The 22,815-nt window shown below is 34.4% G+C and overlaps 1 protein-coding gene across 3 annotated transcripts in view; it reads left to right on the forward strand.

The window, feature by feature from the left end:
- LOC143226372 (ecotropic viral integration site 5 ortholog-like) overlaps positions 1 to 22,815 on the forward strand; it is a 122,495-nt gene that overhangs the window by 83,272 nt on the left and 16,408 nt on the right. For all 3 annotated transcript variants that reach the window (XM_076457257.1, XM_076457267.1, XM_076457275.1), the window contains 10 exons: positions 1,170 to 1,313; positions 3,647 to 3,736; positions 5,156 to 5,253; positions 6,130 to 6,190; positions 6,628 to 6,681; positions 10,259 to 10,426; positions 10,724 to 10,870; positions 11,080 to 11,229; positions 12,330 to 12,497; positions 21,282 to 21,428. In XM_076457257.1, the coding sequence (XP_076313372.1) occupies positions 1,170 to 1,313; positions 3,647 to 3,736; positions 5,156 to 5,253; positions 6,130 to 6,190; positions 6,628 to 6,681; positions 10,259 to 10,426; positions 10,724 to 10,870; positions 11,080 to 11,229; positions 12,330 to 12,497; positions 21,282 to 21,428 (1,227 nt within the window). The remainder of the gene's footprint in view (positions 1 to 1,169; positions 1,314 to 3,646; positions 3,737 to 5,155; positions 5,254 to 6,129; positions 6,191 to 6,627; positions 6,682 to 10,258; positions 10,427 to 10,723; positions 10,871 to 11,079; positions 11,230 to 12,329; positions 12,498 to 21,281; positions 21,429 to 22,815) is intronic.

Consider the following 22,815-nt stretch of genomic DNA (forward strand, 5'->3'; position numbering starts at 1 on the left):
TAGAAATGGAATTTTTGAGCCAAAGTATAAAATTTTACTGATGTAGTGTGTTTCAGTTATTTATGTTTATGTTTTCTACAGCCTAAAATCCAGTTAAAAGCTTTGTTGTCGAAAATTTCGTAAAGTTATGTTTCATTATCACTTATAAATTGTGTTTGGTAAGGTAGGCGACAAACATCATGTAGATGCGTTATGATTCATGTTCTGTTGCTGGAAAAAAATTGCTCTCCGTGTTTTGTGACTTTAATGGTTAAATCTCACTTTTCAATTAAAAGCAGCCCAAAAATTTGCCGTGGATGCTCTTGAAAAGACGGCTTTCCGTTAACCTATCAGTTCATAATTAGGAATGTTAATCTCAGATAGATTTTGTGTGAATTTGCGAGAATATTTTTGAATCAATCAAAGTAACGTTACTTGGATATGTGTCACGTGTGCACTTCTAATCCCAATGAAATAAAGGTCAACGAAAGCGCTAGGTATTAAGTGAACTCTGACCTTGAAAGATTGTAATAGTTAGTGGCGAGAATTCATTGATAGCACTTCTAGTGTTCTGTAGTCAGTTCTATATTAATAAAATTACCAAAGATTTTGTGTTCATGTTATTCAGATATTTTTGTCATTCCTTATTATGCATATCTATTTAGATTTTTGTTAATATACCGTACACTCAATATAAAGCTCAAATTTTAATAAGTGATAAATTTATAATATGGATATCATTAAATGAGTTAATATTTAAGATGTTTAATTTCATATGTAGCTGTTTAAAACACATTACACAATGATTATGTTTAAGATGCATAAAATCAATGAAAATTTATTTACATTGCAACAGAACCAATTTAACTATTAAAACAACCTATTTTTAAGTTGGTCATCATTTGATCATTGTAAGAATAAACAAACAAGAAAACTAATCGTTGGAACCATTAAGGAAATATTCGAGATATTAATTAAGATTATGTAACTAAGATTTCTCAATATGAAATGTTCAACATACTCTTATGTAGTTTTTTCAGTTACTGTGTAACTCTCAACAATAGTTTTCCGTAAGCCTCTTCCACTTAAAAAACAAACAAAAATTCGCAAGACAAGAATTAACATATGAAAAGCATGACATTTTTTTTACTCTTCGTTATTTAAGTGTTTTATTTTCTTCTTCCTTTTAGGAGCAGATTCCAGAGTTACATATCCACTTTCAGTCACAAAGTTTCCACACATCAATGTACGCCTCATCCTGGTTCTTAACACTATTCACAGCTGCTCTGCCACTTCAGTTAGCACTGAGAGTCATGGATCTCTTTCTCTCCGAGGCTAGTAGTCATTTTGTAGAATCATAATTAATCACGTTGATTTTAGGTTACAGAACTAGTCTACTCACATACGAGGGGACGAATTATATGTACTGTGAGTTCCTAAGTTATATATATTCCTTATTTATGTATTGATTTTTCTCATCTTTAAGCGACAATGCTTTGGTATAATATATATACATAAACATTAATCATAGTTTGAATATCTTATTTTAAAAAAAATAAAAAATATATTGCATACCTGTAAAAAAACTTCAGGCGATACTTTATGGTTTTTGTTTAAAAATTTACAAAAACATATGACAATTCGTTCATAAAATACTTCAAACTGCAGTGACGGAAAGAATGTTAAAACAATAATTAATATATGAGAATATGTTTTAACTTTTGTTAAAATCATCTTCATGTGACATGTTTTGAAAACTTGTAATATTAACAAGCAATCTCTGAATCATCGGTAAAAGTGTATCACTATTTTGGATATCTCACCAGATCCAGATATCCTGAAACCTAAGAGTGAGGTAAATAATTGTGTAACGTATAATGCAGTGATAATTTGTCCATACTGTGTACTTGCATTGGGATATTCATTAAGATGTTTCTATTTTACCAAAGTGAACCGCCCGGATGCTGTTATAACGCCCGGATACTGTTATAGTGCTATTCTGTCGTTAATTTAGTGTTCCTCTCTCTTCTTATTCTTGTAATACTCTAACAATTTACTCATAAAACAACTGTATTCTTACTCTTCGTTCATTACCTGATCTTTAAATGTTCTCTTACTTCTGCTCTGATCCGTATTTGATGACAAGTCGTCAAATACATCCGTTCATTTACAGCTCCTGTACGCAGACGTATTTATCTTTGGGCTTTGTGAATCCACTGAAGTTAAATGGTGGACCGGCATAGCTAGATGATCAGGGTTGCGGGTTCGAATCCCCGTCACTCCAAGCATGCTTGTCCTTTCAGCCTTGGGGACATTATAATGTGACGGTTAACACCACTATTCGTTGATAAAAGAGTAGCCCAAGAGTTTGCGGTGGGTGGTGATAACTAGTTGCCTTCCCTCTTGTTTTACACTGCTAAATTAGGTACAGCTAACGCAGAGAGCCCTTGTGTAGTTTTGGAAATTAAAAAAAACAAACAATTAAATGGTTTGTACTGTTCGGAATTTATAAAGTTCCTGGTCAAATATCTGAAGTTCCCGATTAATAAGCGTTAATCACAGCTATAACTCCCGAGGTTTAAAATAGATAAATAATACTAAATCTGTTTGCTCAAATTTCTCGGAAAGCTACACGAGGGCTATTTACGCTAGCCATCTCTAATTTAGCAGTGTAAGCTAGTCATCACCACCCTCCGCCAACTTTTGGGCTACTCTTTTACCAACTAATAGTGCGATTGACTGTCACATTATAACGCCCCCACGGCTCAGTGGGCGAACATGTTTGGTGCGATGAGGATTCAAATCCGCGACCCTCAGATTACGAGGCAAACGCCTTAACCATCTGGCCATGCCGGGCCTAGTAAATCTGTCACACATAGTGATCGCATCTACATATGTTGCAATTGTAACACATTGAACATTTTCCTATTTTACATTTGTAAGTTAGCTTAAAATCCGATTTCATCTCCCTCTCGATAGAAACAAACACTCAGAGATTCTGACTCTGTTTTAACGTAGTTTACACACAAGTTCGGAAACGGGTAATGCTCCATAAAAACAATGTATCACAACAATGCCATGATCATTTGTTAAATTAAAGTGAAGATTCATCCAGTTCTGCTGGTTAAAACCAGTCATAGTTTTTTTGGATATTATTCAATTACAGATGTGAGCATATATATGGATTCCTTATAATATAATGCATATTCCTGTACATTTTCATAAAAAAAGTAAAACTAACTGTCGGACATGGTTTCCAAAATGCTTCCTGCCACTTCTGCTGTCGTTGAGATTACTTATTAACTTATATTAAAATAAATAGATTCAAATTGTTCTTTTTGTATTTTAAGACTTTGGATAAAGTGTTCAGAATCTAAATTTCATCACTGGACATAATTTTCTCAATTGTATACCAGTACCAGTTGACTTACCAATAACTTGCCACAGAAGCTTAAAACTTCAGTTTAAGAGTTAAAACAGATGATTCCCACAATGAAACTTTAAGAGAACTAAGTATTCCTTTTAAAGATTAACAGTCGTTTAATCAAACAAAAATACTCCCTTTGCACTTCAACAAATTAAAGGTATTTTAAAATGTATATAAACATTCAATTAGAGATTTGCTTAAATGTAAAATTCAAAACTCAGAGCATTATTTTTTTTTCAGGGCATGGAAATGGTGTTTCGTATAGCAGTCGCCATTTTGCAGTTCTGTAAGGAAGATTTGCTCCAGCTAGATATGGAAGGGATGCTTCGGGTTAGTGGCGAATCTGAAAATTACGTAATACTGATAGTCTTGTACATGATTAGTAGTCATTTTAACATAATAAAGGTTAAACGATCTAATGTTATATCCTATTATCAGTAATAAAACTTATGCTTAAGGGCCTAGTATTTATAATGTTTGGTAATGTTTCTTTATGAATAGCAACAACCTGCGGTCGGGACAGTTGTTTCATCTCAACGTTTCGGGTGGCTTCAGATCTAGAGACGAGAAACGGAACCCAACTGAAACGTTGAGAGAAATTAGCTGTAGCAAGCACGTGCATTCAGAGAAATAAAACTATAGGGGAATGTGCTGTGTTTGTTTTGAATTTCGCACAAAACTACACGAGCGCTATCTGCGCTAGCCGTCCCTAATTTAGCAGTGTAAGGCTAGAGGGAAGGTAGCTAGTCATCACCACCCAATGCCAATTCTTGGCCAACTGTTTTATCAAAGAATAGTGAGATTGACCGTGACATTATAATGCCCCCGCCACTGAAAGAACTAGCATGTTTGATGTGATGGGGATTTGAACCCGCGGATTACGAGTCGAGTGCCTTAGGCACCTGGCCATGCCAGGCCGTTTGAGTTATTTGTTTTGTTTTTTTGTATACTCATTATATGGAACTAGCAGTTATTTTTTCATAACGACATTCACTCATTTTCTCCGTATTTAACATCGTTGTTACCGCTGCCCTTAAAGTTACGCTTTTTTTTTTTTTTGTAATTCTATACTGGAGACGGTTATTGTTAGAATTAGCTGTCTATAAAATATCTTTGTTTTTGTTTTTTATAATTTCGGAAAGAAGTATTAGTAATACTTATTAGTAATAACCTGTTGTGTAGACGAAATATGTGTCTGACAAGGTGTATTATTTTATATCTGTACTTAGTATTTGTATAAAAATGAATCAAAAGTATCTGGGGTTCGGGCGTGACCTTTTGGTGAGCATTATAGGCTGTAAATCAATAGGTCAAAGTTCACCCCCCCCTAGAACAATGAACACACTCCACGCTTCTGGCTGTGGCTGCGTTATAAAGGTAACAGTTAATATGTTTATTTAGTTTAATAAACGTTTAAATAGGGGGGTACTTCTTACTAGTTGTTCTTTTGTCAGTAGAGTGATATTAGGAACAGATTTATCTCAGCTGTAAGGGATTCTGATCTGACTGTTTAGCGCATGTGCACACAGGGTCTCGTTCGGGTTGAAAATACTGAAATTCAATATCTGAACTCAAAATCATACTATTTTATAAATAACAATATATCAAAAATCAACTTCTAATATATTGATAGTTTAGAACATTTATCACAGTAAAATTACTTATGCACTGACAAGTAATAAAGTATAACTTACATATAAATTAAGTTAATTGTTTTGTTGTTTTACTTTTTGTTGTTTTGTTTTATAGTATTTTCAGAAAGAAATGCCCTCAAAGTGCGAGACGGACCCAGACTATTTAGTCTCCATGGCTTTTCAGGTCAAATACAACAGTAAAAAGATGAAAAAGTGGGTATATACATTTAAGCGGAACAGTTTTATAGAGTAGATACCATTGATTTTAACGTATCACAATAACGATGTTCTGAAGTTAAATTAATAAACCAGTTAACCTTCGTCTTGACGTTCACCCAGTTTCCTGTAAAGTGTGGCTGATACCGACCGTAATAAAGAAATACTGAGAAAACATACTTTTGCAAAAAATTAGCAGTAAGATCATTTTAATGAAGTTCTAAAAGAAAGTATCAGTAAATAGCTTTCTCCCTTGAAAATATATTGTGGAACCTACAAGAACTAACATTTATATTCTCTTGATCTGACTACACTGTAAAATTCTGTGTGAATATTTTAACTTCATTTTCAAAGCTATTAGTACATAGAATCAGAATGTATTTAGTATATTCTGTTTTTCTTCATGAATTATTGTGAGAAACACAGAAGAAAAGAACTAAACATTTGTGTAGAAATTTGTGTATACAATTTCTGTTATTCTGTGTATCGACAAGACTTTAGGGTTGAAAACAAAGTTTAGGCGTATCAGGGCAGTACGTGTACTAGCTTACAGTTAAAAAATATAATACACTCATGTATGAAGCAATGAGAGACATAAAATAAATTTGTTATGGAAATCATTGTAAGACAGGTATTGTAGTTTTCAAACACAGTGGTAATTCTTCAAATCAAAGCATCAGTTTCGTCGCAGTACAAGAATGAATTATGCTAACTATAAAACAATATTTGTTGTATTCACTTATTTAAAAACGTTGTTTGAAATTGATTAAAAATACACAATAAATCAGTGAAAAGAATAAATGAAAGAGTATCCTAAAGTCATTATGTGTTTACAAACTGACTGTTCTATGTCGTATTTGTGTCTTCATGTAGACTGGAGAAAGACTACACAACATTAAAAGTGAAAGAACATGGAGAGATGATTGAAATGAGAGTAAGTGTCTTAAATACGAAAGGTTGTAGTTCCAGACTGTGTAACTGTTAAACCATTAGTTAATGAAGTCGTTCATTATCAAATCACTCAATATCATGAGTGCATATCATATTGAGTATCAATAAGTGCACAAAACATGTTTTATTATGTTGAAGATATCAGTTAAATTTTGATTTAAAATTAGGATTCATAAATTAATAAATGCAATTACGTTTTTTTTCCAATTATTTATCAATGTTTGTAATTAATCGCCTTTGTATTAACAGTTATCTGATACTAAAGTTTAACTAGTCAAACGAATTTTGTGAGAAAGCAAAAGAATTATTTAATGTTATTTTATATTGAATTAAATCGACACAACCAGATAATTGTGTTTTTACTTCTCTAACTTTATGATATTGTTTGAATTCTATGCTGTTTTTTTTAATTAATAACAGAGACTGCGAACAGAAAACAGACTTCTGAGACAGAGAATCGAAAACCTAGAACAGGTGAGTTGGACTGCGTAACACTAATATCTTAAAATAATTTATCATAATGGTAAGGATTGTGTACAAAAAATAGTTCAAAGACGCCCACTCTGAACTCTAACACATTTACGACTTATTTATTTACAGTCTATAGTTATAAATATGACATCAAGCACGCTCGGCCATTCAGCTGCGAGTGCCTTCTCCTGTTCGAAGTATCTTTGCCATAAACAAACCTTCCATACAGATATATATTTATATCACGTGTCGATGCTCATATAAACACACAAGATCTGTATATGGATACATGTCACAACAGTAACAAACTTGAGGTGACAACACTTGCATCCAGTTTGAAATACAGTTTAGCTCTATCGAATATAAGAAAATATATATATATAGTAAAACAGATCGCTTTAAAAATCACTTTATAATTTAACTTTTAATCGTTATTTTAAAATGTTTGGGGCATGTCAAATTAATTTTAGACTCACTAACACTGCGGCAGCCTACAATGTTTTTTATTTTTCTCGCCCCTAAGTGGCAATGTGGTTTCTGCAGATTTATACTGCTAGAAACTGGGTTTCGATACCCGTGGTGGGTAGAGCACAGATAGCCCATTGTGTAGCTTTGTGCTTAATTCTAAACAAACAAACAAATACTTGAAAAGCAGTCTCTCTGTTGAATCTGATTAACTAAGACAAGAAAATTCGTGATCTGGTACACTTCACTAGGAATCTGCAGGTTGCAGAATTAAAACACGTCACTGAACATACCCTTTTATTCTCAAAGGTCAACTCTACTACATCCTTTGTAAAGAATAGCTGAAAATATGGCGGTGGATGTGGCTGACTAAATGCCTACTTTTTAGTCTATCAATTCAAGCCCTCCAGTAACTTAGTGGGAAGTCTGAAGTCTTTTATAGCTAAAAACTGAGTGTCATTACACGTGCAGATATAGCCCTTTGTGTATCTTTGTGCTTAATGGCAAGGAATCACTCAAAGTTAGAGTCGGTTAGTGCAGATAACCGTCGTATTACACTTACATAAAATTCAGTAAAATAAGCAATCAGATAAGGGTGACAAGCACATCTTATTAACATCATGCAAACACCAAAACTACTGGACTCACATTTCTTTAGTCATTAACTATAGTGTCTTATACTTCTAGCACAGCATCTCTGATATTATATAAATCCAATAGAATAAAGGTAACTTTTAAATTGAACAATTTTTTTGATGACCAAGTTTCTCTTATATTCAACCCTATATTAAAATTACACCAAATGTTGAAGCAACAAATATTATCTTTTACTTACTGTACAATGTCGTTACCCTTACTTAACGTTAAATCTCGTATTTCAGATTCTTCATCACCATCATCATCATCCCATCAATATTTGCTTAATGTGTATCACATCAAATCCGGGTTCCGGCATGGCCAGGTGGGTTAAGGCGTTCGACTTGTAATCTGAGAGTCACGGGTTCGAATCCCCGTCACACCAAACATGCTCGCCCTTTCAGCCGTAGGGACGTTATAATGTGACGGTCAATACCACTATTCGTCGGTAAAAGAGTAGCCCAAACGTTGGCGGTGGTGGTGACGACTAGATGTCTTTCCTCTAGTCTTACACTGCTAAATTAGGAACGGCTAGCACAGATAGCCCTCGAGTAGCTTTGTGAAAAATTCAAAACAAACAAACAAACAAACATCAAATCCGTGTATAAACACATAACCAAACCCATAACAGGGGAATTGACAAGCTTACTGAAATATTTACGACAAAACCCAATCGAGCCACAGATTTTAGCATTGTAAGTCCGTAAACTTACCGCTGTCCCATCAAGGGGCCATTCAAATTGTTATACGTAGACTTGCATCATAAATGAGATAGCTTATAACGCTAAAAATCTGGTTCTGATACCCGCAGTGGACACATTACAGATGGTTTATTTGTTCGTTTGTTTTTGAATTTCGCGCTAAGCTACACGAGTGCTATCTGCGCTAGCCGTCCTTAATTTAGCAGTGTAAGACTAGATGAAGGGGAGTTAGTCTTCACCACCTACCGCCAACTCTTGGGCTACTCTTTTACCAACGAATAGTGGGATTGACCGTAACCTTATAACGCCCCCACGGCTGAAAGGGCTAGCATGTTTGGTGCGACTATGATTCGAGCCCACGATCCTCGGATTACGAGTTGAACGCCTCAACACGCTTGGCCATTCCGGGCCTATTACGGATGGTTCCTTTGGTAGTTTTATACCTTAAACAAACAAGCTAAACATTCCTTCATGGAGAAATGACAAGCTCAATTATATTATAATATTCTCATCAATATAAAGTATCTGCTTTGAAATGCAGCGAGATGTCTTTACAAAACAAGTAGTTTTCCTAAATTATTACTTAAATGCACAAAATATTTCTAGTGCTAATTTAAAATTATGCATGACTACAATGATTTAATAGAGCAACCTGAAAATTACAGTTGTTCACAAGAAGACCGTTTTATTCGCATACTTATATATGACTAATAAATTATTAGTCATAAATCTGTGTTAATCAAATTAACAATAAGTCTATGCACTTGCTCTAGTAATTAGTTAGATTGTTATGGTGTTTGGGTGTTTTGTTATAGCAAAGCCACATCGGGCTATCTGCTGTATCTATCGGGGGATTTATTTCTGAATTTTGCGGAAAGCTACACGAGGGCTACCTGCGTAAACCGTCCCTAATTTAGTAGTATAGAACTAGAGAGAAAGCAGCTAGCCATCAACACCCATCACCAATGCTTGGGCTACTTTTTTACTAACATTATAATGCTCCCCCGGCTGAAAGGGCGATCATATTTGGTGTGACGAGGATTCGATCCCGCGACCCACAAATTGTTAGTCGAGCGCCTTAACAGCCTGGCCATGCCGGGCCCTATAGAGGGGAATCAAACCCCGGATTTTAACGTTGTAAATCTAAAGATTAACCGCTGTCCCACTGAAGGACTTGTTGGTTTCAACAAAAGCATAATGGAACTAGTTCTTGCTACACTAAAGCAAAATCACATGTTATAATGTTATTAAATATAAGTGCTATACCCACCTCCAGTTTTTCCAACAGGAATGCAACACTTACGGCTCTTGTTAATCAAACATGTTTAATTTCGTGTGAAACATTCTGTAGTGTTTGTCAATAATTGAGAATTTGTAAGTAATGACTCTACTCGTGGTGATTATATTAAGTAAGATGCTCTGAATTGGAAGGTTTTGGTCAACGCTAGAAGAGTTGTTCAGTCGCATAGTGTTCAAAAGACATTATTATCTGTAGATACTTCGAAGTGAGAATTTCGTATTACATTGTGTGGCCTTTACAAAATACTTCGTACAGGAAGATAAGTTTCAGATGAAAGCGTTGGTTATTTGCATTAGTAGTTGTGTCTCCAAAATTGGATTAATGAAGATTTTTAGTGCCACGTAACTGATGGTGTCTTTTCTAAGTTAAACTAGAGTTTTCTCTTCAGCTGTTCTGTCTTAGTAGGAGTTCTTTTCAAGGATTTTATAACTATATAATAAACAAATCCTGACTTTCAAGCACAAGTTACATTTGACAGGAAAGTTCATCCCTCGCAGACCGACTAATCCAGGATCAGATTAGTCGTGCTCAGAAATCTGAAGAGAACTTTGCTATCAAACGAGAATTGGCAGAACTTCGAGAAAAAGAACTGGCTGTGAAAGAAGAACTGGAACTGGCTTATCAGCAGATCAAAACACTAAGTGAGGTACGTTACTGGTTATTTTCCCAGAAGCTCTTTTGTGAGTAATGACTTACACACAGCTTACGATAAATAAAAGTAAGTGAATCCAATTATTGAGTATTATAAACTCATTTTTATTGAAAACATCTAATAATGCTAGTTACATATTCCGTTTGATGTTCTGACGTTCAGTATACAGTTAATGAACACTTATTTGAAAAATGATGTGATTACTAGAAGAGATCGTTAATCAGGATGTCCATATTATTGTCCATATTATAAGATTTATGCTGTCTATTTTCCTGTGACATTTTGTACCAGACAGGATCTCAGTCATCCTCTACAGACAACTCTGTCGATGACTTACTTCAGTCTTTGCAGGAAGAATTAGTGGCTGTTAAGTTAAGAGAAGCAGAAAAAGATGAAATTATGCAAGATTTTCGAAGCCGGATCCAAGAACTGGAAGAGGTATGTGGTAAAATTTGTCATTTTGCTTTTCTAGTATAATATTTTTTGTGATTTTTTTATATATTTCATCATTTCAACTTTTAAAATATCCCATACATGAAATGAAAAAAAAACAAAAAACGTTCAGGCAATGTTATCTGTAAAGCTCTCCTTCTCTGTTGTACACGAAACATTTAGAAAACCATTTACATTAGCTTTTCATCTTTTAGGCCAACAAACAACTTCGAGAAACAACTCCAGATAAAACACTAGCCCAACTGCAAGAGGAGCTGATTGCTGTTAAACTAAGGGAAGCGGAGGCTAACCTCTCTATGAAGGAACTTAAACAAAAAGTGCTGGGATTGCAAACCGTTTGGAGGGTAAATTTCTTTATATGTAATTTTGCTTTGCTAGCAACTAAAAATAAAAATATATATATATTCATTTGTATGAGAAATTTATATGCAAAAACGGCTCGTTTGGGTTGAGAAAATATTTTACATAGAAGAGCGAACAACGTTTCGACCTTCTATGTAAAATATTTTCTCAACCCAAACGAGCCGTTTTTGCATATAAATTTCTCAACAAGTGGGTTTCTCGACATCACTGATTATATTCATTTGTGCTTTAACATTGTTATGCATTTGTTATACTGTAAGAACTTTTAGACCATACACTGTATAAGATATTAAAATGCATGTTTTGCAGTGCAGAGAAAATGAAATAATTTAACTCATCGTAATGTTTAAAGAATAATACCGTCAGACAGCTTCAGTTTCTGGAAGTCTAAAAACAAAGGTAACAAACTTTCCGTCCCCCAGTGGTTCAGCGGTATGTCGACGGATTAATGCTGTTAAAAACCAGGTTTCGATACCCTTGGTGGGCAGAGCACAGATAGCCTACTATGTAGCTTTGTGCTTAACTCTAAACAAAACAAATAAACCTTCGTCAACATTATAAATATTATTTATTTTTATTTTTACTATCATTCCTATAGAATGCCTAATATTATTTTATCTTCTCTGTTGATCAAAATTGTCGAGGCCCGGCATGGCCAGATGAGTTAAGGGGTTCGACTTGTAATCTGAGGATCGCGGGTTCGAATCCCGGTCGCACTAAACATACTCGCCCTTTCAGCCGTGGGGGCGTTACAATGATACGGTCGATCCCACTATTTGCTGGTAAAAGAGTAGCCCAAGAGTTGGCAGTGGGTGGTGATGACTAGCTGCCTTCCCTGTAGTCTTGCACTGCTAAATTAGGGACAGCTAGCGCAGATAGCCCTTGAGTAGCTTTGCGCGAAATTCAAAAATCAAAGTTGTCGAAATTGCTGCAACTCAATATGCTAATCCACTAAAAAAAAATTTTACTAATTGAAATAAAAATAAGTTTTGTAAACTTCCACAGGACACTTCCTTGGTTAAATATTTTAAGTAACAACTCCAATGCTAATTTCATATTGAATCGTGTGGTTTTCTTTTAGCAACACCTGAATGAATCCAGTACAGATTCCCCTTCACCCTCAAAGAAACAGGAAAAGTCAGTGATTGTGCAGCTCCAAGAAGATCTTATTTCAGCGAAGTTAAGAGAGGCAGATGCTGTGGCAGAACTGAAGGAGCTTCGCCAGAAAGTTATGGAACTAGAAGCTCAGGTATTCTATCTTCTGTATAAAAATCTATTTTGAACTTACAAGCATTCTCTAAGAAATACACAAAATGTACTAAAATGATTTGCAAACAAATAAAACCATAAAACAAAAGGCATATAGGCAAAGGCACCGAATGTTTCCACGATTGTATGTGATGTCATCGAATTAATTTACACTAATTTATACCTAATTACACTTCTTATGCCCAACATTCCCTGTACGGCAGCGGTTATAGCTGTAAAACATACAAAAAATATTCATATATATGACATAGATTTGTTTGTTTTTGAATTTTGCACAAAGCTACAGGAGGTCTATCCGCGCTAGCCGTCCCTAATTTAGCAGTGTAAGACTGGAGGGAAGGCAGCTAGTCATCACCACCTACCGCCAACTCTTGGGTTATTCTTTTACCAACGAATAGTGGGATCGATCGTAACATTATAACGCCCCCATAGCTGAAAGGGCGAGCATGTTTGGCGCGTCGGGGATGCGAACCCGCGACCCTCAGATTACGAATCGCACGTCTTAACACGCTTGGCCATGCCGAGCCATATATGACATCCAAGATCATACACTTTGTTTTCCACTATAAAGTTGAAGTTACAGTTATAAATATTATCTCTATGACACTAAAATACGATATACAACATTACTGAATGATATTTATATCATACTAAATTTTAATCGCGTAGGCCTTTTCTGTTTAAAAACACATATCAAAACAGTTAAACTACAGCCGGTTATCTGTTTTAGAATTATCGGGACCTTTGAGGAAGGTTCGAGTGTCTCGCGTGATTCGTATAAAAAGCAGCCAGCTGAGAGACAATAAAGGATAATATTATTGGACAGCTGCAGTCGGAGTGCTGTAGGCCTAGGAAGTTATAATTGTGATTAACGTTTATTAATCGGAAGATTACAGAATTTGACCAATAACGTTATATATTTAAAACATTACAAATCGTTCAACTTCAGTGAATTACTTTGGACGTTATTATTTCTACAAAGACATTAAATATTTCCCTCGGTAAGAAGTGAGTTTTAGTCAGCGTGAGACCAATCGAAGTAGCTAGCTTAAACGAGGTGCAACAATATAAGTTCAGAATTAATTTGCACGTCATGGACTAGGTTCAGATCAGATATAACACTCAGTGCTGTCTCTGAGTTTGTAAAAGTGTTGTATATAAATCATCATTTGTAATAATTATTATTGATAGCCATTATTATAAATTGCATTGTTTTTATATTTCTATATTAAAATATAGTTTTGCCAAAAAAAGGAAATTGTGTGTATCAATCTTGTTGGCAAATAATATAAATTTACTACATATTAACGTTTAATTAACCTTTAAATTTAAATAGAAATTTCTGTAACATATGTAACATAATAAATCGGGAGATTCGTCCGAAATAAAATATAACACGTAGAATAGTAATCTACTGAATTTTTTGCATTACATTAGTTATTACACGCTTTAAGATCACTGATTATTTTCTTGAAGCCAATAGGTCAAGTCATGAGTTGAAGTTTATAGGTATATTTATCACTTTGTCAAGCCTCTAACTGAAATCTATCTTGATTTATACACTGAGTGGCCACTTTAGTAAGTACACCTGCTCTTTAATGCATATAGCCAAACAGCGAATTATGTGGCTGCAACTTAATATATATAGCATGCAAACATGGTCAAGATATTTAGTTGTTGTTCGACCAAACATTATAATGGGGAAGATGCGTGATCTAAACGACTTTGATCTTGCAATTATTGTTGGTGCCACATGTGGTAGTTCCAGCATCTTAGAAACTGCTGACCTCCTAGGATTTTCACGCACTACAGTCTATTGCGTTTACAGAGAATGGTGCAAAAAAAAAAAAAAAAACACATCCAGTAAACAGCAGTTACGTGGGTGAAAACACCTTGTTAATGACAGAGGTCAGAGGAGAATGGCCAAACTCATTCAAGCTGACAGGAAGGCCATAAATACTCAAATAATCACTCTTAATAACAGTGGTGTGCATAGATCATCTCTGAACTCACAGTGCATCGAACCTTGAAGCAGATGTTTTATTTTTTGTTTGTTTTTTTAATTTTGCGCAAAGCTACTCAAGGGCTATCTGCGCTAACCGTTCCTAATTTAGCAGTGTAAGACTAGAGGGAAGGCAGCTTGTCATCACCGCCCACCGCCAACTCTTGGGCTACTTTTTTACCAACGAATAGTGGGATTGACTATCACATTATAATGCCCCATGTCCGAAAGGGCGAGCATGTTTGGTGCGACAGGGATTTGAACCCGCGACCCTCAGAATACGAGTCGAATGCCTTAACCCACCTGGCTATGCTGGGCCTGAAACAGATGGGTTACAACTGCAGAAGACCACGCCGGGTTCCTCTTCTTTCAGCTAAAAACAAGAAGATGAGGCTACAGTGGGCATGGGATCATGGAAACTGGACGATAGAAAATTGGAAAAATGTCGCCTGGTCTGACGAATCTCGATTTTTGCTGCAACGTGCAAATGGTAGGATCAGAATTACGTGTAAACATGATGAATTTATGGATCCATCCTGCCTTGTGTTAACATTGCAGCCTGGTGGTGGTGGTTTAATTGTGCGGGAAATGTTTTCTTGGCACACATTAGGCCCTTTAATACCAACTGAGCATTATTTGAATGCCACAACGTACCTGAGTATTGTTGCTGACCATATGCATCATTTATGGCCAAGGTCTACCCACTTTCCAATGGCTACTTCCAGCAGAATAATGCACCATGTCACCAAACATGCATGATCTGAAGCTGGTTCCACGAACATGACAGTGACTTCAGTATACCCCAATGGCCTGCACAGTCCCCATATCTCAATCCAATAAGCACCTTTAAAATAAGGTGGAAACTGGAGGTTCGCAGCACGAATGTGTAACCGACAATTCTGCGGTAACTGCATGATGCTATCAAGTCAGCATGGATCAAAATCCCTACAGAATGTTTTCAGCACCTTGTTGAATTCATGCCATGAATTATTCAGGTTTTTTTGGAGGCAAAAGGGGGTTCAACCCGTTACGAGATACATGTACTGAATAAAATGGTCACTGAGTGTATATTTATTTGATTTGCCTGTAATCAAAGCTCTAATATTTTTAAGTTACAAAATCTGTGAATGGATTTAAAATACATCCCAAAATGATCTGTTCTAAATTCAATGTTTTTATAGTTCCACATGTAATTATTAAAACTGGTAAGCGAATTCTCGAATGTTCAACAGTGTGATGGTGCCACAAGTATACGTACACGTTCAAGATACTTAAAAGCCTTTTCAAAGAAAAATATTTATATAGTGAATTGTTAAACGATGTAGAAAAAGAAGACGCAACATTTCAAATAAACGTTTTCAGTATATATGCAAAAACGGCTCGTTTGCGTTGAGAAAATATTTTGCATAAAAGAGCGAACAACGTTTCGACCTTCTTCGGTCATCGTCAGGTTCACAAAGAAAGAAGTAACTGACCGGAAGCTGACCACATGTTTGGAAGAGGTGGTGTAACTAAGTGTCAGAATGTAGAAGGGGTTTTAGATGTTTGAATATATAATTTTATTTATTTTATTATATTAATATAGGTATAAAGGCGTTCCTTTATATTGGTTTATTTTGGGTTTAAGTTGTTGTACAAGTAAGGCTTCTTTAATTTTGCGTTTGTTTATGTTTGTTTCTTTATTTAGTATTTGAGTGTTTTCTATGGTTATGTTGTGTTTATTTGACTTGCAGTGTTCGAAAACGTGTGAAGGTGACTTTTTATGTTCTTTCAATCTGGTTTCCATTTTTTTACTTGTTTCTCCAATATAGAAGTCGTGGCAGTTATCACATTGTATTTTGTAAATAATGTTGGTGTGGTGTTTGTCAGTGTAGTTTTTACATAGTATAGACCTCAGTTTTGTGCCTGGTTTTTGAATAAATTTGGTATTAACTGGAATATCATATTTTGTTACTAGTTTTTGCGAAATGTTGGTTATTTGTCTGCTGATGTCAAGAATATATGGTATGCAGCAGTATATGGTTTCGTGATTTTTTTATTCGTGAGATATATTTACTTTTGTTGGTTGATTTTGCTTTCTGTCTATGTGTGTGCGTATAATGTTTTCTACGGTTTGTGGAGGAAACTTATTGATGTTGATGAAGTATTGTTTTATTTTGTCTAATTCATCGTTAATTTTATCTGGTGAGCATAGTTTTATGGCTGTGTTTATTTGGTTTCTTAGTGTGTTGAGTTTTTGTTTTGTTTCATGTGCTGAGTCCCAAGGAATGTATAGTTTAGTATGGGTGATTTTTCGGTGGATTTCTGTTTTGAATTGTGTGTCGGTTCTTGTAATTTTGAGGTTAAGAAGAGATATTTGATTGCTTTCTTCCTGTTCATTGTGAAGTTAATGTTAGGATGTATAGAGTTAATGTGATTGAAAAAATTAAGTATGTGTTCTGTAGATTTGAATCCCGCAACCGTGTCATCTACATATCTGTACCAGTATAGTGGTGGATGTAATGCTGTGTTAATTGTCTGTGTTTCAACTTGTGTCATAAAAATATTGGCTAGAACTGGTGATACTGGGTTGCCCATTCTTAGACTATTTGTTTGTATATAGTTTTGGTTGTTGAACATGAAGTTTGTCCTTATCGTGGTGAATTCTATGAGGGCTGCTAATTGGTTGCTGGGAATGTCTATAGTTGGGTCAGGGTCACGGATATAGAGTTCTAAGGCTATCTTGCAGGCTGCAGCTGTTGGGACTTTTGTAAAGAGGGATATAACATCGAAACTGGCCATTAAGGCTTTATGATTAAGTTGATTTAGATTAGACTTGAAATTAAAAGAGTCTTTGATGAATGAGCTAGCTGATGTTACATATTTGGAGAATGCCCATGCTATGTATTTACCAAGATTGTAATTAAACGATTCATATGTGGACATTATTGGTCGTAATGGACAATCTGGTTTATGAGGTTTAGGGATGCCGTATATTTGTGGTGTGTGTGAGTCGGTTTTACGTAGGTAGGAATAAAGTGTTTGTGAAATTGTGTTGGCTTTCTTCGTTTTCAGTAGTAATTTGTTTAGTTGCGTCTCGTGTGTCTTTGTTGGATTTTTGTGTATTGGTTTAAATTTGTTCGTGTCTGATAGGATGTTCTTCATTTTTTGGATGTATTCATTCATGTTCATTATGACTATAGCGTTACCTTTATCTGCTTTTAGAATTTTTATGCTTTTGTCTTGTTTTAGGTTTTTAATGGAATTAATGTCTTTTTTTCTAAGATTGTTTTTCAGTTTTCTGTTTTGTGAAATTATGTTGATGGTTTTGTGAAAAGTCTTTGAAAAAATGTTGTAAGATGTTGTTTTTAGGTGTTTCTGGAAAATATAAATTTTTAATTTTACCTGGGAAGTTTGGCTGTTTGATATCAATAAAATTATCTAAGTTGTCTTCTTTCTGTTGGTTGTTTTCTTGTTTTTGTTTTCTGTAGAAAGTATCACAAGTCTCCTGGCTAGATCTTCTAAACGTGTTTTGATTTCTATGGTTGGAATGTACCTAGGTGCTATTGCGAAGTTGAGTCCTTTGTTAAGTAGATGTATCTCGTCTGTGTTTAATTATCGGTCGGATCTGTTAATTATGAGGTTAGTCAACGGTTTGTCGTGTTGGTGTCTTTTCTGTTGTTTGCATCTTAGTTTTTCTCGTTTTTTGTTGTGGCAGATCTTTTTTGTCTCTGTCGTTCTCAGTATTGATTTGGTTTATGTTTCGTTGTATAAGTCCGTAAATCTCTGGTTTAATTCAGCATGCCAGTTGATGGTCTAGGCTCATTTTTTGTTTTTGTGAGTCATGTAGGTCTTTGTATTTTGTGTTCAGCATGGCTTTAAGTAATTTTTTTCTGTAAATTTTGGATAATGTTTGTGTATTTATTAAATTTTTTTGAAACTTTTACCTTTACAAAATTAGGGGTTAGTTGTTCCTTTCTACATTGTTGAATGAAATATATGTCATTTCTTCTATTGATAATTCTTTGGTTTAAATTTCTTAGTTTCTTAACGATCGTGTGAGCGTGTACTGTTAATAGTGGTGTACGGTATGTTAGTTCAGACATAATGGTAACAGGTAAGTACAAATACACTGAGAAAAACACAAAGACTTACACTTCTCGTACAATCGTTGTGATGAAATAATAATCAGTGATGTCGAGAAAACCCACTAATAGAGAAATATATATGCAAAAACGGCTCGTTTGGGTTGAGAAAATATTTTACGTAGAAGAGCGAATAACGTTTCGACCTTCTTCGGTCATCGTCAGGTTCCAACCATTGAAGCCTTCAAGATAGCCTTAAAACTCTATATCCGAGACCCTAACCCAACTATAGACATTCCCAGCAACCAATTAGCAACCCTCATAGAATTCACCACGATAAAGACAAACTTCATGTTCAACAACCAAAATTATATACAAACAAATGGCCTAAGCATGGGCAACCCAGTATCACCAGTTCTAGACAATTTTTTTATGACACAAGTTGAAACACAGACAATTAACACAGCATTACATCCACCACTATACTGGTACAGATATGTAGATGATACGGTTGCGGGATTCAAATCTACAGAACACATACTTAATTTTTTCAATCACATTAACTCTATACATCCCAACATTAACTTCACATGTGAACAGGAAGAAAGCAATCAAATATCATTTCTTAACCTCAAAATTACAAGAACCGACACACAATTCAAAACAGAAATCCACCGAAAAATCACCCATACTGGACTATACATTCCTTGGGACTCAGCACATGAAACAAAACAAAAACTCAACATACTAAGAAACCAAATTAACACAGCCATAAAACTATGCTCACCAGATAAAATTAACGATGAATTAGACAAAATAAAACAATACTTCATCAACATCAATAAGTTTCCTCCACAAACCGTAGAAAACATTATACACACACACATAGACAGAAAGCAAGATCAACCAACAAAAGTAAATATATCTCACGAATAAAAAAATCACGAAACCATATACTGCTGCATACCATATATACTTGACATCAGCAGACAAATAACCAACATTTGGCAAAAACTAGTAACAAAATATGACATTCCAGTTAATATCAAATTTATTCAAAAACCAGGCACAAAACTGAAGTCTATGCTATGTAAAAACTATACTGACAAACACCACACCAACATTATTTACAAAATACAATGTGATAACTGCCACGACTTCTATATTGGAGAAACAAGTAGAAAAATGGAAACCAGATTGAAAGAACATAAAAAGTCACCTTCACACGTTTTCGAACACTGCAAGTCAAATAAACACAACTTAACCATAGAAAACACTCAAATACTAAATAAAGAAACAAATATAAACAAACGCAAAATTAAAGAAGCCTTACTTATACAACAACTTAAACCCAAAATAAACCAATATAAAGGAACGTCTTTATACCTATATTAATATAATAAAATAAATAAAATTATATATTCAAACATCTAATACCGCCCTCTACATTCCGACACTCAGTTACACAACCCCTTTCAAATATGTGGTCAGCTTACAGTCCGTTACCTCTTTCTTTGTGAATCTGACGATGACCGAAGAAGGTCGAAACGTTGTTCGCTCTTCTATGTAAAATATTTTCTCAACCCAAACGAGCCGTTTTTGCATATATATTTCTCTACAAGTGGGTTTTCTCGATATCACTGAAAAGTTTTTAGTATTTTTTATATAATTAAAAATTACGATAGCAAAACGTTTATAATAACAATGGTCTCCAAAGCACATTTCAACTCGATCCGAGCAAAGCCCTCATCTCCAAAGTTAAACACAGAATAAGAAAGAGAGCCTTCCTTCCTGAATCGCTATTGCGTTGAAGGTAGGCACATTAATAACAATATAATAAACAAAAACTGACAAGGGGTCATGAGGTTCACAAGTTTCCAGCCACATCTCATAGTCAATAACTGTTTGCCATGGGGAAAATTGCCGAATAAAGTATAATTACAGCAGTTCCATCCGACCACATAACCTTCCTACCCACTTGAGCTACCAGAGATTTTTTTGAGTATTTGATTTTCTTAAATGTGTCTTTGAGAACCGGCGTCCACCAAGAACAGAAGGTTTGTGGGAAGTTGGTCAATGTTAGTTTGTCTAAGGTGGCTTTTCTGTCCTTCGCAGAAAAAAACGTAACAATGAAACTATGATGTCACGCAGTAAAAATGCGTAATCATGAACTTGAGACTGAAGACGATTGACGATAGAGAAAATAGTTCCAAAGAGCAGCACTTACCTACAGTCTTCTTATAAAGTACGATTATTTTCAGTATTTGTGGCAAAAGAAAAATAATTAAAATAAATGCCACAAAACAGTAAGTTCTGATTTATTTTAAGATCTTATGATATATGTCTAGCAATATAAAACATATTTTTGTATTTTGCGACAAATTACATTACATGACCAACTAAGAAATGTAGTTTCAAGTTATGTAACAAAAATCAGATAATTTTAACGAAAAATATTCTAAAAGTTTTCAGTATTTTTATATAATTAAAAATTACGATATTTTATTGTATAAAATAGTGACACATTTAACTATTTTTTTGATACATTGTAATTTGTTTGAACCAGATATTCATTACAAACACATTTATTTTAATATGAAGTAACTGGTGATTTCAGATTGTTAATACAGGATTATTCTAGAATTTCCTTTCCTAACTGCTTAAAAAATGAAGTTTGGTCTTGTTTTTCATTTTCCAGAATCAGGTGAATCTAAATCAGTCGAGACGGCAGACAGAAGAATTGGAAAAACTTCAGAAGACGTTAGACGAGACAGTAGAAAGGGAAAAAGAACTCCAGAATCAGTTGAGAGAAGAAGAGAGAAAGTATGGAAACCTAGAGTCTAAGGTAATATAAAAGTTTACCTTTTTCTTATCACACATGACTCTGCTTGATTACACATTACATGCGATGACAACCTATGATCGACGAACAGTTTCCCTAGTCTTTATAGATTTCTATGACAATAATATAATCAGTCTAGTGTAATGTCCCATTTCGTTAGATTGCTCGCGTTCTTTTCTTAGGTTTTAAGGATGGTAGATTTTTTCACTATCTTGCGCATCTAACAACTTATCGTTAGACTCAATTATTTATTCTTCTGATGGTTTGTGTTTTGGTTGGTTTGGGGGTATTATCGTTGCACAAACAAGATGTAGCATTTATTCAGAAAATAGTTCATCATTATAATGTAATGAAGGTTTTTTGTTTTGTTTTTACCAAATTAACTCCAAACTTATTTTTCTTACTATATTTATATCTAATTATATAATTGTTCCCAGATGAATTTCATTGATTTCGTACGTAAAATGCTGAATTTTAGCAACAACAAAAAATAGGCTTAAGTTTACTAAAAGTCTAAATCATCAGTTTATACTTTTAATAAACTTTTATATATTTTTATGAGTGTTATGTTGTTTAGTCAATAATTTATCCAGCTATATCACAGGGAGACAAGGGGAAATATTTACCGCATCTCCATTTTTGTTGGATATAGTATGCACACAACAACTAAGTCAAATTGTTTTGACTCTCACCCATTTTTGTTCCAAATTCCATCTACGACTGGTCCAATATTTCTGGTGAAACCTAATTTTGATATCACAAAATTGTGTATTGTCATTTATATTAAAATTCGGATTCATTGCTCTCATAAACACTAGTTTTAGTAGTGAAAACTGCTTTCAATCCTCCACTAGCATCAAATCTTATTTTACAAAGCTGGTGTTTTTTGTTTTTTTTGTCTTTTGTATGTTTTTGTTGTTGTTTTTTTAAAAATAGATTGCATTGTTTTGAAAGGCAAATCAAATTAGGTCTAAAAAATGATAAACTACTGTCAAAGTTTTCCATACTAAATAATAATGAAAACTGTCTTATGTAAGATATACTAAAATGTAAGATATACCATGTGGGCATTTGATCTATGTCCATGTATAAGAGGCTGATAAAAGTGATCATTGTGTACTAATTAAAGCCAGTTGAACAAAAGCTGAAAGTCATCTTGACATTTTATTAATTTGAAAGTGTATGGGTGTTTTTTGGGTTGTTTTTTTTTCAGAATTTCTACAAAAACTTGGAAAAATTAGAAATAACAATATGAAAGTCTAGGAAAAGAGCAGTATATTATATATTTAAATGAAACCTAAACTATACTCTTAAAATCATCATCAAACTTGTCATATAGTTAAGGAAACTTTCAAAATTTTAAACAGTTCCACAAGTCATAAGTAGATGT

Source organism: Tachypleus tridentatus, chromosome 1 (assembly GCF_004210375.1).
Source record: "Tachypleus tridentatus isolate NWPU-2018 chromosome 1, ASM421037v1, whole genome shotgun sequence".
Lineage (NCBI taxonomy): Eukaryota > Metazoa > Arthropoda > Merostomata > Xiphosura > Limulidae > Tachypleus > Tachypleus tridentatus.